Source organism: Vidua macroura, chromosome 2 (genome assembly GCF_024509145.1).
Source record: "Vidua macroura isolate BioBank_ID:100142 chromosome 2, ASM2450914v1, whole genome shotgun sequence".
NCBI lineage: Eukaryota > Metazoa > Chordata > Aves > Passeriformes > Viduidae > Vidua > Vidua macroura.
The window spans coordinates 82962735-82976995 of NC_071572.1; the positions used below are offsets into that span (position 1 = coordinate 82962735).

The 14261-nt window shown below is 41.6% G+C and overlaps 1 protein-coding gene across 3 annotated transcripts in view; it reads right to left on the reverse strand.

The window, feature by feature from the left end:
- SLC36A4 (solute carrier family 36 member 4) overlaps positions 1 to 14261 on the reverse strand; it is a 132013-nt gene that overhangs the window by 83875 nt on the left and 33877 nt on the right. For 2 of the 3 annotated variants that reach the window (XM_053971375.1, XM_053971376.1), the window contains exon 1: positions 5142 to 5253. The exons of the other annotated variant lie outside the window; for it this stretch is intronic. In XM_053971375.1, coding sequence (XP_053827350.1) covers positions 5142 to 5169 — 28 coding nt within the window. In that variant the 5' untranslated portion in view covers positions 5170 to 5253. Of the gene's footprint in view, positions 1 to 5141; positions 5254 to 14261 lie in introns of those variants that run through there. 3 annotated transcript variants of the gene reach the window in all.

The window sequence follows — 14261 nt, forward strand, 5'->3', positions numbered from 1 at the left end:
AATGGCTTAAATTAGACCCAAGAATATCCATTTCTAATATGCACACGAAGCCTGGGAGTTCACTGTTCCTATTCTAATGTAATAATGCACTTGAGAATAAATTCCATTAGAAGTTTTAAAACACAGGCTACAGCAACATCAACTCACATTGTCATAGCTACACAGGTTATGACTTACTACAGGTTCCTCTGAAATATTGCATTATGTAAAACATTCCAAGAATGCCGTCTGGTCTCATTCCTAGCCATAAAAATGCTCTTGAATTCTTCTCCTCATCATTCCTCCTTCATTCTATGACTGCTGTACAGTTTTGGCCTAAATATGTGAACCCATTAACAGTAATCGTACTGAGACATTCATGGGAGGTTTGGATAATGCAACTTTCTAAGCATGGGTTTTCATTTGATAATAGATCTCTACTGTTGGAATACTGTGGCTGTGTCCCACAGGCCATACCCACAGTGACATCCAGGTTTGTGTAACATCCACATTTAATGGGTCCAAACTTGTAGTCTAAAGCACATGAGATAAAAAAGCTTGAGCTTTCCATACTTGGATATAGTTTGAAATTAATTATTCTGGAACATCCACAGTCACTGCCAGAAAACTGGCACTGAAGACCCCCACATTTACTTTGATTCCTTCCTACAAAGGCCCAGTATGTGCAATTTAAATACAATCTTGAACTGCAGCACAAGAACAGCATATACATGTCATACCTGACTCAGAGATTAAGTTGTCTGGCGGCTCTCACAAAGCACATCGTGCAGAGCACACCTTAGCCAACATTAGATCCGTGCTCCACCAAACTATCATGGTTGCATTCAAACACACTATGAATAATCCAACCCAGTGCTCAGCCATGGAACCCACTGAAAATTTTGCATTATCATTATTCAGTACAACTAAGAATAAGGAAACTGATTTCTGCACACCCTTTTGTTTTCACTTAGACAAAACACCAGCCAATTTTCAGCCCTGTCCTTCCATCACCCAATATTAATTTCTTTTCTCCTTGTTCCACCACAAAAATATTTTCAGATCAAATGCTGTCTTCTGATTGTCTTTAACAGTTAATTAAACTGACATTGTTTCTGCTTTCTTCTGTGAACACCCATGCAAGCAGGGTGCCAAAAAGCTCTGCAAGTATTGCACTATCAACCAAGGCAACACGAAGTGCATTTCAATGTCTCCCAGCATTATCACTGCAATGTTGAAACTAATTCCTTAAACCACTGGAGAGATAAATCTCTGATTCATTACAGCTACACATTACACTATATTCATGCATAAATGTCAACCCTGTATCCTCAAAGACCCAAATTTCAATCACTAATCAGCTCCCAGGAACACTGAGAGATTAAATCCATAGTGTTAAAATTGCTACAACTACTATTCCTGATTTTGTATCCTCATGTGTACTTTTCTATCCCCTAGAATTTGCCAGCATCTTGCCAACACTTATGGACATACTGCCAAAGAAACCTTTGACTGTCACTAAATTTATTTAATTCTCAAGCTTCTCGAGCACACTGAAGAAACCCTCTAGTTCAAAAGTTCAGCAAAGAAATTAATTTTCACCAAGAACTTTAGTTAATTTTTCTATATTGCTCAATAAATTAATACTTCCAAATTTAACTGAACTACTTAGCACCACAGGGGATAAAACTGATCTCCATCATTTTCATTTTATGGAAGAAACAGTGACAAAAGAATGAAGCAGTTTGCCAGGCGGGCATAGCAACCTAAAGGAGGTATTAAAAATAAAAGCCAAGTATGATCTTCTAATGTTCCTTTGGAGAAGGTAACACCCCAGACAAACTCATCTCAAAAACCCCTTTTCCAAATCCAATTTAACAATATGGTCTGGTTTTCATTTGCTTGCGGTTTTTTTCCCCTTCAGGTTTTTGAAGTCAGTGTCAGCAATGGAATGAACTGGATTTGACATACAAGCATATAAAGATTTGGAGGATAGGATATAGCATAGCATTGTTTGCATCAGCTGGTTTTACTCATTTATGGGAGAGGGAACACACGGGTCTTGTTGGAGCAACACTTCACACATATATTAAGTGCTCAGCAAAAGCCAGTAGGCAAAGGAGGTCTTGCACATACTTCACTGCTCAGTCAGCTTCTACACAAGAACATGCCCACAGGGCCAGAAATACTGCCCAAGATTCACAAACTGTGAACTGTGTTTATTAAATAGAGGGTGACCCAGTGCCACTGTAATTGGGATAAAGATTCAATTTAGCAAGCAGCTGTTTTGACTGCTCCATAAAAGAGAAAATCAGCACCACATCATCTTTACACTAGCCTAAAATGCAAGTTTATGCTAATATTTTCCCACAGGCTATGAAAAGTCATACTCATGATCCTGGCGGCATACCCAGAGCTTCTGTCACCAACCAGGACTGGCTGCTCTTATGGGACAAAGTTAGTGACTGAATCTAGGAACAAGCAGACGCATTCAAGGAGTCTTCACTGCCATGTTAACACAGAAGAAACATTTATATCTGGCAGCAACCACATCTGTAACAACAGGAGAGGCTCAGTGTTCCCAGCAACTGCATTCAGTTGCTAGATGATCTCTGTATTACCTCTGTGCTGCGGAAAGGCTTTTCAATTCAGCATTCAGAATTAGGGCTCTCAAGACAAACTTAATTACAACGAAAACATTGTGACTAATTATTTTCAAAGTAAAGCTCAGTTACTCCCTCAACCACAGAAGGAAATAGCTGTTTTGATATTTAGGTACTTTAGTCTACAAATAACCCTCCCAGCACTTCTCCAGAAGACATCTCACTGTACAATACAGCTTTGTCCACAAAGCACACATGATTGGCTAAGTCACATGCTTCCACCACCTCCAAAGAAATTAAAGAGCAAGACAGAGTGACTATGGATGGTACTGCTAGAGGCATGCTGGCCCAGATGGATAAACCTTTGTAAATTTTCCTAGCTCAAGGGGAAAGTAACAGATAACCCCATTAAACCATACACAAGCCAGCTCCCTTTTTATTTTCCACTACAGCTACTCCTGTTGAATATAAGAGACATAAATACAAACAAACAAACAAACAAAATGCTCAAAATAAAATATATTATTTGGTTTGAAAATTGAAAAGGAAAATTTCAGCTGGTTTAAAAATTACTATTAAATACTAATAATTACATTTTCCAAAATAATAAAAGTGAGCATCAGCTTTTATTGTGTTTGTTTGTCAAGAACTCCAAGCTATGCTTCGTGCAGTTATTTGAATCCCTTTTTATTTCTCTTTGGAAAATAAATCTCCAGTCATTTATTACTCTCCATTACAGACTGTAACTTAATAAAGTAGATTTATTCAGCTTTGTGGTAGACTGTATTAATCTTGAGAATGGTTATTTCTAAGCAAATGTTGAAAGTCAGTAACGCCCCTCAATAAGCAGGAGGAACTGTTTGCTTTTGCTTCATAACTGTCGGATCCAGAAGGCTCATAAAATAGGGACACTTGCAGTTATTAAACCAAAGTGCACACAGGTCTGCATAGCTATTACACACTTACAGAAGAGCAATTTCACCCCAACCTACAATGGATCATTTATTTGTACAGACACTAATCTTAAATAATCCACTACCCTGTCTAGACCAAGCCACACATTTCTACAATTAACACGCTCTTAAGTGACAACGCATTGGCAAGACATCAGTTTTATTAAGTATTCAACAGCACTGAACCATGCAAAAGATTTTAGAATTCTTATCAGGTGTGGAACTGCATTTTTAAACAATTAATACCACAAAAAGATCCCATTTCTATGGGTTCTGACAGAAAAACTGTCCAATGTGTGAACTTCTGGGGGAAAAAAAGAAAAAAGCTCTAAAATTTCTTTTAGCATCCTTTCCTCCAAAGTAACAATCTCTCAACGCAGGATGATCAGCCTTGGGGACAACAAAATTTGAAGCATATCTTCCAAGTCCTATCATTGTCACTGGACAGGACAAAATCTGCAGATTACAGTGGAACTGTAATCCTCAGATTTCCAGCAGGGGGAACAAGGATGACTGGGGGACTGAAGCATCTCTCTTATGAAGAAAGGCTGAGGGAGCTGGGCCTGTTCAGCCTCAAGAAGAGGCAGCTGAGAGGAGACCTCATCAATATATATAAGTATTTAAAGAGGATGGAGTCAGGTTCTGCTCAGTGGTGCCAACCACTAGGACACAAGACAGTGGGCAGAAACTGATGCACAAGAAGTTCCCATTGAACCCGAAGAAGAACTTCTTTACAGTGTGGATGACTGTGCACTGAACAGGTAACCCAGAGAGGCTGTAGACTGCTCTTCTCTGGAGATACTAAAAAACCATTTGGATGCAATCCTGTGCCATGAGCCCTAGAATGGCCCTGCTTGAGCAAGGAGGTCGGACCACATGAACCCACTGTGGTCCCTTCCAACCTGACCCATTCTGTGATTCTGGAAACACAGCTCTGAGATGAGATTTTCCATGTGTCCAGCCCAGCCACAACAATACTTTATAAATAAACCTACTATGTGCTAACTCGTCCACCCATGGGCAGAAAAACTAAGAGATTAACATCTAGGTGGAAAGACTAATATTCTGTAAATACAATAAATACAATACCGCTAATATATAAACACACATACGCCCCAGCAAACCCTAACCCAGTCTTCCAGGACAGATAAATGCATCACCTAACGATGCAAAGAGAACGTATTTCCACGAACTCCTATGGAGGCCGTGACTTCACTAAGAAACCGAGCGCCAACCAGGTGCGACAGACGTCCCGGGGGAGCGGCTCCTGCCGCCCCGCAGAGCCCCCGGCTGCGCTGCCCCCAGCCCGCCGGGCCCGGCGCCGCCGATCCGGCCCCGCCAACTCAGCCCCCGCCGCCTCCGCGGCCCCGGCGAGGCGGAGACACCGCAGCACAGCGCCCACCCCCACCCCAGGTGGGATGGTTCATCCCGCCCGCCTCGGTGCGCCGAGCGCCGCAGCGCATCGCCGGTGGGCCGAACCATCTCTCCTGAAGCGGAGGGGGGTAGGGGGCGGCCAGCCGGTCCCGGCACTCACGGCCCCTCCTCCCGGCCCCGCAGCCAGCCGCCATCCCGCCGCTGCCGGGCAGCACGGCTCGGGTCGCCTCACCCAGCTCCTCCCTGCCCGCGCCGGCCATCGCCCCACCGGGCTCCGCTCGCCCTTCCGCCGATGTGGAGCCGGCCGGCGCGGCGCATGCGCCCGGCGGGAGCGAACTGCAGAGGGCGGCGGGCAGGCGGGCCCTGCGCGGGCTGAGGGAGGCGGTGCCGGCTCCTGGTGCGGGTCCGCCGCCTTCCTCGGCGTCCGGCCCCGGCACAGCCCCGCGGCAGCACCTGCCCGCCCATAGAATCCTGAAGTATCTCGACCTGGAAGGGACCCATAAGGATCTTCAGCGCCTTGCTCCATGTAGGAGCACCCAAAGCTAAACCGTGTGACTAAGAGCACTGTCCAGACACTCCTTGAACCATGTCATTATCATCCTTAGGGATGCGCTTAGGCTTTGCTGCGCCCCAGCTGTGGTCGCCCCATAAAGCGGTGTCCCTCGGCAGGGCTGAGGAGCCGGGCTTTGGATGAGGCACTGCAAGCTTTGAGCCATAATTAATCAGCAAAGACTGCAAACAGGGATGAGTGTGAACAGTTCAGCAGAGCTTGACAGCTGCAACGCTTGGAGATTAACCACTAACCTCACACCCCACCTTAACCTAACTTTTATGCTAGTTGCTTCCAGAATAACCTGCCAGTATTTCTTCAGCACAACTACCTATATCTATAGCTGATTTGACTTAAGTAATAAAGTTTACAGCTGCTGCTTTCCTAAAACAACTTTATTTTTTTTTCATGGAGAATATAGGGTAAAGTAATTTGATTTTTTTTTCTACACAAGAGAAATGCAATTTTCTGAAGGTTCTCATAAACTTCAGTCATCTTCAGACAAACATCATTAATTAATTTATCTACGATGAAGAATTTCCAGTGGGGAAAGCATCCATTTTCAATTGTCAAGTTTATGTGTATTCCAAATACTCCTCCAAACTTTCCTTTAAAAAATGAGCCATGTGTGTGAGCTATTATCATCAAATTTATTTTAGAAAAGGTTTCCCAGTAGGCTATCCATGACTGCAGGTTATTGATTTAAGGAACTGACTCACTAATTACAATATCTGTGTCAAGCATTTATGCAATATTCTGCTTTGTTTCTAACAATGCCAAACTTTGTTCAAGAAAATATATAACAGATCTTTAAAGCTATATTGAGTGTTCAGTCCTTCTACCTTGTCATTGCATCTCAGGACTTGACTCACTAAATCCTGCATAGACATTGAAGAGATGTTAAGGACACAGTACATCTTTATTTCACATCCTACCCAATGGAAAACTCTTTGTTTCTACTACTTGCTGCTACTTGCATGAAAATTCTTTCTTCTAGGAGCAGGTTTGTTATGTGCCTAGAGAGATTTTTCTAATATGCTCCAAAAGTTATATCTAGCATTTGAGTAATCAGTGGTGACCAATGAATATTCAAAAACACATGGGAGATACTATAATGTGATAGAAATTAGTTATTTTCTAATCTGCATTTTGTTTCTCTTTGGTAAGAATAGAAGGATTTGCTTTAATGTGTGCATCTGGTTAAATTCTAGACATCCATCCATCAAAGCAAAATTACTTTATGATGAGAATATTGCAGACACCAAACACTTGTTTACCATAGGCTTCATTTTCTGAATAGCATTTACAGCATCTCTCTTAGAAATCATGAATTCTACTCATGTTGTTTCTGTTGGTTCAGAGCAAGGCCAGATGGAGTACAATATCCAGCTTCTTCCATTTTTTATTTTTTTATATTAAAAGCTAACCCTGAAATCTTTAAGGGCCATTTTTGGTCTGCTTAAATCCCCCTTGTTAGAATAGATGCTCTGCTAGGTAGGTCCAGCTGAACACAAATTATACTCTTGCTAAATTTCCACACTTTTTTAGGGAAAAAAATACAAGAATCAATTAAATATACAGAAATGCTGTTTCAGTATATAATTCGTCTACACAGATGCCAGCTGGCTTTAGCTTTGGGGCTGCTTAAGTCTTGAGGGACTTCCATTTCTTCATGGAATCTTCTTTTTGTGATGTTATATATTTGGCTTCCAGGCCCTCCATTGGCAATGAGTCCCATCATTTACTCATGCATTGTACAAAAAAATGTGCCTTTTGAGCCTGCTACATGATAATCTCTAGTCTTGCAACATAAAAATAATTATTGCATTTACCTTGTCTAAGTGATTCTTGACAGATCACTGCCATACTCTCTCGCCTGTCTCTTTTCCAGGCTGAAGAGTTCTAATTTATTTAAATATACCTTCATAGAGATGCCATTCCATGGCATCTTTTCTTAATTTCTGTTCCCTTCTTCTATGAGTTCTACATCTCCCATGTTCAGCTGCAGTTGAGGAAGCCAGAACTGCAGCCATACAAAGACGCTAAAACCCGTCTGCCTACATTTGAGGGGTTTTCCGTCCTGCTTTTTGTAATAATTTGTATTTTAACTTTTTCTCAGGTACTGCTTTGCAAGGTGATTACTTTGCATGATGTTTTAATGAGCCATTGGTAGGCCTCAATTATGTTGCCATCCATCTGTCTGTAGACTATAATTCTATCTGATTGGCAAATGATTGACATTCCTCTAAGATTTATATCTCTGCTTTATATCTAAAAGCCCATATTGAAATCACCTTGAATATCAATACGGCATCTACATTTCATGAGATCCTGGATAGCAAATTGCTCGTCTGTGTATCTAAAAGCAATACCTCCTGTTAATTTACACTGAACATCATGGGATCACACTGAAAGAGGGATGTTTAGGCTAGAAATAAAGAAGAAATTCTTTACTGGCAGGATGATAAGGCACTGGAACAGACTTCCCAGAGAAACTAGCTGCCCCATCCTTGGAAGTGTTCAGGGAGAGTTGGGATGGGATTTTTGAGCAATCTGGTCCAATGAATGACTTCCTGCACATGGTAGAGGGGTTCACAGAATCATAGAATATTCTGTGATGGAAGGGACCGGTCAGGATCATCAAGTCCAGCTCCTGGCTCTGCACAGGACACCCCAAGAGTCACACCATGTGCCTGAGAGCATTATCCAAATGCTCCTTGAACTCTGTCCAGCTGATGCTGTGACCACTTCCCTGGGGAACCTGTTTCAGTGCCCAGTCACCATCTGGGTGAAGAACCTTTTCCTAATACCCAACCTAAAGCTCCCCGACTCAGTATTATGCCAGGTTGGAGCCTTGAGGTCCCTTCCAACCCAAACCATTGTATGAGTCTATGATTATGCAATCTGAAAACATGTATATATCTCTTTATCTCTTTTAATTTCCTTAGTTACAAGCATGAGCTTCCTTTCACAGCAGTTCCTTGTGATCCGTATGCTGGTCTGTAACAGCCATTTCCAAGAGTTCTTATTTTCCTTCTTTTTCTTGGTGCAAAAATTGAGCACTGAAAATCTTATACTGTGGTTAAAAACTCAGTGTTGTAATGCTGCTTTAAAAAAATGCAGTTGATAGAAGGAGACTCTTAAGCTTTTAGAAGTACTTGGTTTGATGTATATCAAATGGGGAACTGTTTTGTAATATCTTGATAGGAAGTTTCATGTGATGCTTGCCTTTCTTTGCCATGAAAAAATTTTGGAAGGAGATCTTGATTTCCATTGTATTTCCTAGAACCACAGAATGGCTGAGACTGAAGGGATCTTTGAAAATTATCTGGTCCCATCACCCTGGCAAAGCATGACCATGTGTATCTATACAGGCAGCTTTTAAATATTTTCAACAAAGGGAGGCTCCGCAGTGCCTCTGGAGAGCCTGTGCCAGTGCCTGGTGGCCCTCACATCAGAAAATTGTTTCCTGATATTCAGATAAAATCTCCTGTGTTTCAGTTTGTGGCCATTGCCTCTGGTCCTGCTGCTGAATGCCACTTAAAAGAGCCTGGCTCCATCCTCTTTGCAACTTCCCTTCAGTTTTTTGTAGACACTGATGGGATCTGTCTGAGCCTTCTCTTCTTCCAGCTGAACAGTCCCAGCTCTTTCAGTCTTTTCTCATGGAAGAGATGCTCCACTCCCTTCATTCTTGTGGCCCTTGCTTGGACTCCTTCCAGTCTTGTTTACATCTCTCTTGCTCTGAGGAGCCCAGCACTGAACACAGCACTGCAGGTAAGGCCACAGTGGTGCTGAGCAGAGGGGAAAGACTGGTCACCGCCCTTACCATGGTGTCAGTACTTTGCCCAGTACAGCCCAGGATGCCACTGGCCACCTCTGCATCAAGAGTTTCCTGCTGGCTCCCATTCAGCTTGGTGTCCCCCACTCCTCTCTTGCCAAGCTGCTTTCCAGCTGAGTGGCCCCCAGCATCTGCTGGTGCCTGTAGCTGTTCACGAGGGGTGTGGCTGAAGATGGCAAGCATGTTGTCAATGTCACCAGTTAAGAACACAAATCATAAAAGGCCCGTTCAACAAATATGTTTCAAACTCTAAAACTGCTTCTCAGAAGTTTGATTGCTACAGCTGTAACACTGTAATGTGTTCCAGCGGGGAACAGAAATGTTGGATGGCCTCCACTGGAATCCATAAAACATAGCTGTTTAGTCTTGGGGTTCTGTGGTCAAGATGACCCCGAGATCGTAAAAAGTCTTTTCCTCCCAGCCCCACAGCCAAAGAAGAAGTCCAGATGCGTCAGTTTTGCTTCTCAAGGTTGTTTATTTTCTCTTACCTATAACATTCTTTCTCTGACCTGCTAAGCTCTGTCTAGCAAGTCATATCATGGCATTCTGCCTGCCCTCTAGGGCAGTGTTTACATTTTATACTAAAAACTATGTGTACTTTATTTACGATTAATTCCCAATACCTATCACGTATGTTAAACAGTGTGTCTCTACTGTAAACCAATAAAAAGTGTCACCATCAGAGTGAAAGATGGAGGACAAGAAGAAGAAGGACAAGACACATCCAGATTCCTCCATCTTGCCTCCTGAACCCCATTCTAAAAAAACCCAAAATTCTATTTTTTCACCCTGTGTTACATTAACTCAAACTCTTGTGACCTGTAAATCTTCACAAAAAGTTGGCAGTTTTTTCCATGGACTAAAATCAAAGCCACAGGTGTTTTTGACTTTGTGCCAAGGTCTCCAAGCCCCCTGCCAGGGTCTCGAGACAGCCAGGGCAGCCAGAGGGATGTCCTGGGTTCCCACAGTTTAGTAACAAAATGTTAAAAGCTTGGGGTGTGTTGACTCTCCCTAAGCTTTGATGAAGAATAAATATGATTATAGAAGATACTGCAGCTGTCAAAAGTGGTGGTGGTGGTTCATACTTCAAATAGAAATTATCAGCACATTTAAAATACCAGAAACATTTGAAAAAGCCACCAGGATTTTTCCCAACATGAATCATTATCATGTCAGTAAAGTAAAATATTTTATCTATCACTTAATAAAAATAAAATATCTTTATTTGCATATAGATTTGTATGTGCTGGGACTTATCATTCAAGCATTGCCAACATCAAGGTTTGCTTTTGTTGTTTAATTTGGTGGGCTGCCAGTGTCAACTTTCTTTCAGTACACTTCAAAGTACAGCATCCCTTCAATAAGTAGGTCACTTGGGAAAATGTCACAAATGTTCAGATACTTGTGAATCTTTGTCAGCTCTTATTTATCTTTAAATAAAAAAAACAGATGTACTGCATGATAAACATACCAAGTTGCACTAAAGGAGATCATATGATAATTTTGGGCAGTGCCTCAGATTCACAACATTTTTCCATATTATCCTGCTAACTTCACGAGTCCTACAATCTGAAATACAGTGCTTGAATTCTGAGAGTGTCCAAGAAATACAACACTCCATGTACCCTTAAGCATCTGCATAGACCTACCTTGATGCTTATGAAATTAGGTAGATGTCTGTAGTTCTGCTCATGACCAGGGACATTGCCAAATCATCTGCCTCCAACTTATGGTCAGTTGTGTCTTATCCTGGAGTATTAACAAATGAAAGGATCAGGGAGGTCTTAGTCATGGCCCTGTTCTGGACTTCTAATGAGATTTCTTCAAGACTGTGTCCCAGGACTGTCAGGGAACAGGCCTCTTTAAGTCAGCTCCCACAAAGCACTGTGGACAAGAATGTACAAAATCTGTCTTCCTCCGTTTCCACAGTCCCCCCACAGTATTCCAGCAGGCTTTACACCTTCAAACAGCTCATGTGTCCTCATTTCTAGGGCATTTAGTATACCCACAAGAACTGAAAACAGATGACAGGAGAGGGGAGAAGAACTGTGATGGTGTAAGACAAACCATTTCTGTTTTAAAAATTGTACCATTAATAGTTTTTCACAGCCGGATATAATCCATTGGCGTAGGTCTCTTGGTGCCCATAGCTGTAATATCGCAAAAAGTCGTGGCCCACCAGCAGAGCCCTAAGGTAGCTGTCAGCCACCCTCCCACTCCTATGATTCACATCAGCTTTGGAAACTAGTACAGCCCATGGCACAAAGCATTACTCCCAAGTCTGCTTTAATTCAGGAGAAAACTCCAGAGGACTACAGCTCAGAGCAACTGAAAATCCACATTGCAGCATGCACTGCAGGGACTTCTTTCATGTGTCTTGGGAGGATTCTCCCTCCACCAGCTGCAAGGCTTGTACAGCCCCTGTATTCCTGTGAAACGGTGCTCAAAGAGGAGTGTGAAGAGGAGGATGATGATCTGCCTGCTTGAGCTTCCTGAGGTAAAGAGTAGTTGTAGAACACTGTAAAACCATAGCCAGTTAGTGATTAAAAGGTGATACTGCAAATACTTTTTAAAGCTGCAGGTATTATTAACTATAGGAATTTAAAAATACCTGCATAGACAATTTCAATTTACTTCAGAGGATGAATCACATCCAATGAAAAAAAAAAAGCCTCCTAGAAAGGTTTAGAAAGCACGAGATGTTAGAAAATCTATGACCATTCAGACAATTAAGCATTGGAGAAAGGACATCTGTAGGATTTTCCTAGGATCAGTTTCTTACTCTGAAATTTGCAACTGCTGTATACATACAAGTACCTACATTGGTAATTATTTATTCAGTAAACGTGGTAATCAAGCTCTTTCTCATCTGCTCTAAGCTTTATTTAATGTCTGTGAAAACGGAAGTGTACCATTTGGCATTTATCTTAGAAACTCAGGTCAGCCACTCATATTCAGGAAGCATTTAGAAGCTGTCCTTTCATCCACAGGAGCCACCCTATTGAGCAGCATAAAATCAATGACACACACTGTCTTTATAGCCAGACCCAATGTGAGTAGTTTAGAAAATAATTGATGGCCTGTTTCTTCTGCATAACGTATTCAATGTGCAAGTGAGCAATCGTCTGTCTGGACTGCTGCACTTTGGCTGTTGTGCTTGAGAACAGCCACCATTTCCCCCCCTGCATGCAGCCTCCTGCCCACTGGATCTGCATAAGCATGGTTTCAGGTTCTGCCCCTCTTCTGAGCTGCTCTGCTTCATGTGTTGGAGGTAATGCTCAGCCCACTGGGGTGGGTTGACCTTTGCTGTCCACCAGATGCCCGCCAAAGCCACTTTATCACTACCCTCCCCACATGGACAGGAGAGGGAAAATATGTGAGTTGAGATAAGGAAAGGAAGAGATCACTCAACTTTTACTATCACCGACTCAATCTTGGGGAAATTAATTTAATTTATTGAAAATTAAACAGAGCAGGATAATGAGAAATAAGGAAAAAAATCTAAAAACACCTTTCTCCCAGCCTTCCTTTCTTCCTGGACTCAACTCCCAGGATGAGGATAAAAGAGTAAAAAATTCACTTAGTTCCATTCATGGAGTATCAGTGTCACAAATGATCAGCCATTGTTTCATCTTTCTGTTTTAAACACAATGAAATGGTGTCTTGCATTCATGGAGAAGTTCTGCTACACTGTAATTAGAAGCCAATCTTAGTACAACCTGACAAAAAACATTTTTCTCCTCAAAGATCTAACTCTTCGTTGACTGCCATGTTTGCTTTTGAATTGTCAGTTGCATAAAACTCCATCCCAAACCCCATAAATAAAGCATTTACCAGAACAAAAGGATGCACTGACAATGTTGTCTTTTTCTGGAGTACTGACTTTGAATGGTATTTATCACTGTATTTATCAATACAGTGAACACCTCCCCTTCTATACAGAAGTTCATTCTGCTCTTTATTTCACAAAGCCATTTTCAAAATAATGAGCATATCCATCTTTTACAAGTGCTGCACATTTAGAATGAGGTAAATAATAATTCATATTAGTTTAATGTTGATTATTATAATTAGCTGTGGACTTCTAACAATAGAATGGGTGCTGGAACCCATTTACAGCTACAGTTCTGTATGTAGCATAAAAAGAAATGACACCATTAACTTTATCCCCTTTTTTTTTTGCTAACCCTTTTCATTATTCCTTCTTCCTTCTTTCTCAGCTGAAAAGTCTGAGATAAGCATGATGTCAGCAGTAAAACAGCAAAGCATTTAACAGTTTAATAAAGGTGTAACTACAAAGAGGGACTGAGGTGACAAAGAGCTGCTTCATGGAAGCCATGGCTGCTCATAGTAAGATCTCTGCTTCTGGTAAGGTCTCTGCCTCTGTTGGTTTGCATCAAAGGATTACATACAGTCTGGAAATAATTCATATATATATGTGGGTATATATATGTGTGTGTATACATATATGTAGATATATATGTGTGTGTGTGTGTGTAGATAGATGTAGATATAGATATAGATTTGGAAATCCACCAATTTACATCACCAAATTATATTCTAAATAGGAAAATTTTGGTGGAGACTGCTATTGATTAGCAAGGGGCAATCATGACTTCAAAATTCAAAAGGTGATATCCTGGTGCATGTGTGCCAGTCCTGGTTTATGGATAAGCTGCATATCCCAAAAAATAGGCATATAGACTGACTATACCAGTAAGCTTGTTAGAAGGTAAGTAAAATCAGTGTTCTGTGATAATCTATATTAAATTATAATCCAAAACCTGGCATGATTCAGAGCTGAGCCTGCACTTTCCAAGGCACAACCGGCACACGTACTATTCCCAACAAGGTTGGATGTAGGGTGGTAAGCCTTATCATTTTGGAGGGTGGTAAACCTTAAGTATCTGGGATCCTACCTCATGCTTAAAAAAAAAGGATCACGCCCTGTTTTGGTTACAAGT